The 4,249-nt window shown below is 28.2% G+C and overlaps 1 protein-coding gene across 1 annotated transcript; it reads right to left on the minus strand.

Moving 5' to 3' along the window:
- Positions 1–596: 596 nt before the first annotated feature.
- On the minus strand, positions 597–3,515 carry LOC121267951 (accelerated cell death 11-like). The gene is made up of 4 exons (XM_041172048.1): positions 3,324–3,515; positions 3,050–3,222; positions 1,237–1,382; positions 597–799 (listed from the first exon to the last, which is right to left on the minus strand). The coding sequence occupies exons 1-4, from the start codon at positions 3,513–3,515 to the stop codon at positions 693–695; spliced, it is 618 nt and encodes a 205-aa protein (XP_041027982.1). The 3' UTR covers positions 597–692.
- Positions 3,516–4,249: the final 734 nt, after the last annotated feature.

Consider the following 4,249-nt stretch of genomic DNA (forward strand, 5'->3'; position numbering starts at 1 on the left):
CGGTCCCATAAATGATTTTTTTTTTAAAAGAAATGATATTTATAATTAGAGTGTGTATGTGTAAAAAAATATAAAATTTATATAAAAAAATTATTTTTTTAATAATAGATACTTTTTTAAAAATAGTGCATAATTTTGACATAATTTAAAATTGTATATAGTATTACTCTTTTTTTAATTTTCTTAAATAAAAATTCACTTAAAGAAATAATTTTTTACTTAAAAATTTTCAAAAATTAAAAAAAAAATATTGAGTAAAAAAATTGGTCATTTGGGGGGCTGATCATCATTTCCCAAATCAAAATGATGGGTGGATTGAGCTTTGCCCTTTACCCACTTGTAGTTAATTGAAGAATAGATTGTACTTATAAAATATTAAAAAAAAATTAATTTGAATAATAGATTGTACATTTTAGAAAAAATTAAATACAAATTTTATCAAATAATTATTTTATTATAAATTCATATATAGAGCATACCATCCAAATCATTTAAAATGATAAAATTTAATTAAAATCTTATCTTTTAAATTAAATTATGCAATACAAACATTTTATTAGATATGCATAAGCGAACATGGTATTTGTTAAAAGACATAAATAATATCCAGCTAATATCCCCAGAGATTGGTCATCTCGAATAATACAATCTGGTCATCTTGAATAATACAATCTCGAGTAGTCCCATTTGTTTTACCAATCCAAACCCAATTCTCTTGAAAGGAAGAGTTTCTCGACGTAGAGGATTACAGGAGTCACTGTAGCAATGTAATTTTGCATTTGAAGCCTTGACGACGCCTCTGAAAGCAAACATTATATACCATTAATAAATAACACAATCTTTAATTTAGGTATCGTTTGAATTCGAAGATAAGTTGAGATGAGTTGAGATGGATTGTGAATAGTAATGAGATAGATTGTGAATAGTAGTGAGATTTATGAGTTAAAATTGCTAAATAGTAGTGAATAATAATGAGATGAATTGAGATAAATTGAGATAGATTGTGAATACAAACCGAACATTAGTCTAAAGTTATTCTAATATTTATACTCTACGTATTATCTCTACATACATCTATATCATTTAAATAGTAAAATTTGATTTATAAAATTTAAATTTTAAAATTTATTTTTTAAATCAAATTATAACATATAAACAGTGTATAACGTAGATAGTGATAGTTTGAGGAGAAAAATGCAATTAATTGTAACAATAACTAGCTTCATGAAGTCTCACCATCTTCATTGAGCTTCTTCAATAGCTGCGCCTTTGTAGGAAGGGCATACATCTCTGCAGCCACGGATTTCCTGATGACCCACCCATGGTGTGGAGCAAATACCTGTGCATAAGACTTGGAAGCTGGTTCCTTTAGGGAATTCCCTCTGCCATATGATGATTAGGAACTGTTAAAATATAATATTTTATTTAATTTTTAATTTTTATTTAAAACTATCTCAAAGATAAATCGCAATTTGTAAGCTTCAAAAACCAAAACCCTCATTTTGCACTAAGATCATGTTTGGTTTCACAAATTATTTTATTGTATTTCTAATTTTTTTATCTAATTATTATAATTTTTTTAAATTTTTAAACAAAATATAAAAAATAATTCAACTTTTCCAAATCTTAAAATAAAATTTTTATTATAATAATATTTAAATTTTATAATATTATAATTCAACTTTTTCTCTCATTTTTTAAATCTTTTAATTTAAATTATTTTATTATTATTCACAAACTATTTCACTCCTGTTCATATATTCTTAATATCATCTCATATGTATACTCAAACCAACTTAAGAAATGTCCCAGTACATCTCAACACGCTGCATGGATGCATGTATAACTAGATTGATATTCAAGCAATACGGACAGACTCTGTCAAGCATCATATTACAGAACTTATATCTTCTGTTATACGAACATTTTACTCAAATCTTCTATTATTTTATTTTTTTCTTTTACAGGGCTTTAGTAAGCTCTCTAAGTGCTAGCTTATTTTATTTTATTTTTTCTAAAATGTTTAAAAAATATATCACTATTGATTTATGTATTTTTTTTTCTTTTTTAAAAATATTTGAAATTTTTTTATAATTTATTTCATTTTATTGATAAGAGAAATTTTATTTCCAAGTCAGTGTATAGAGCAGATAAAATATTTATATGACATAATTTAATTTGTAAGATAAATTTTAAAATTTAAATCTTTCAAATCAAATATTATCATTTAAATAACTTGGATAGTATGATCACACACCAACTTAAAAATAAAATCATTTTTTTGAGAAATTATTAGCTTCTTAAGACTTGTTTGGGAATACAAATCATTTCATCTCAAAATTTCTCAAAATTTCTTTCCAAACATCACTCAAACACAAACAATTTTCAATTTTAAATCTTCAATTTTTTAATCTAATAATTACACATTTCTTAAATAAAACAAAAAATATAATTTTTTCAAATTATAAAATAAAAATTATATTAAAAAATTATATTCTACCAATATTTTAATTTTATAATATTTATAATCAACTTTTATTTTTTATTTCTCAAAATTTAATAAAATATCTTAACTCAAATTATTTTATTATTATTTATAAATTATTTCACTATTCTTTAAATTTTTTTTATCCCAATTCATTTTCCAAACATCTCCGATGTATAGATTATTTTTTATCAGAGTAATTCTGATTGAATAAATATAAATAAAAATCACTATTAGGAACATCCATTTTGTACATATGATGTGATATCATCTATACCACATATCTCTCTAAGTGAGTGATGAAAAAAATCAAATAAAAACAGCTATGCAGTAAGTATAAAATATACACTGTTACAATACCTTCTCTCTATCATTACTCGTTCCGATTATATTACTTCATTTTATGACCATTTTCCACGACCCCATAGGGCTAAGCCGCAAGTCCGTCTAACTACACCTATAAACGCTAGAAATTTTGCAGAACACCGCGCTAAAAGTAGATGAAAAATTTACTTCTAAATGCAGAAAAATGCCAAATAAAGTTGAAGAAGATTGTATACATACTCTGTCTCAAGCAGATACTCAAAGAGTACCCTGAGCATGTCGAGCCCACGTTTCACTCTCAGGAGGTTTCTCGAATGACTACCAGCTTTCCTTACAGCATTCGCCCCTATATCTCGTTCGAGCAAAGCCTGCAAAGTCCCAATCGACTTCGATGCCTCTGCAAGATCTTTGACCTGAAATCAACTCAACTCAAAATGAAACACAATTTCATATATATATATATATATATATATAAGTAGACAAGGTTGTAGCTAGGAGATGGGGGATCTTCTACCTTTGCGATGTAGTCCCTCTCAGCGAACCTGAAGGCGATTCCCAAACAGCCAAAGAGAGGCGAGATGAGAGAGCAGGCACTAGAGAAAGGCGCGAGCTCCACGTCTGCGGTTTGGGAATTTACAGTGATCGCGAGTTCATTGAATGCCTCCGATATTTTTCTCAAGGGCTTCTCGTTGTCTAGGTCCGCCATTGGCCAAGGATTTTGTGTGTCTGTCCCTGTCTCAACTTCGGTTTTTTATAACGTTTATTGGCTGCTTAGGGTGCGTTTGATTACTGTATATCTCTTAATTCATCTCAATTTATTATTATAATTTTTTTAAATTTTAATATAAAATATAATAAATAATTCAATTTTTTTAAATATTAAAATAATAATAATATTAAAAAAATAATATTTTATCATTTCTTGAAACGTTTAAACGCAATATTAGACTCTTTCGACCGGGATTGGTAGAGAATCGTGGACTTCCCACTTTGACAATACAGTGTGAAACGAGCAGATAGTGGTCCCATCCCGGGGGGGGGGGTTCTTGGCTGGCTTCCTGCTTCTAGCGTCGAGGATGTATCTACCCACGTTTACAATTGCTTTGCTTTCTTGGCATTTGAATGTGAGAGAGAGAGAAATCGGTGAAGGTGAACTTCATTTGTGTTTGAGGAAACGACCGATACATTGAACAGAAAAAGCTGAAGATATTGATCAGAGAAGTCAGTGACATTGACGTGAATTGCAGCTCGTTCCCAACAGTTATGCAGCTGGTCACTAGCTGTTAGGCACTAGCTAGTGCTCATTCTTTTGAAGTCGTCGGTCGTCGGTTGTCGGTCGTAACGTTTAAGAACCGACCAAACCAGTTCGGTCAAACAGACAGTTGTATTATTTATTTATTATTTTTTTATATTTTATATTTTTTTATTTTTTATTTAATG

The sequence above is a fragment of the Juglans microcarpa x Juglans regia genome, chromosome 5S, assembly GCF_004785595.1.
Source record: "Juglans microcarpa x Juglans regia isolate MS1-56 chromosome 5S, Jm3101_v1.0, whole genome shotgun sequence".
Taxonomy (NCBI): domain Eukaryota; kingdom Viridiplantae; phylum Streptophyta; class Magnoliopsida; order Fagales; family Juglandaceae; genus Juglans; species Juglans microcarpa x Juglans regia.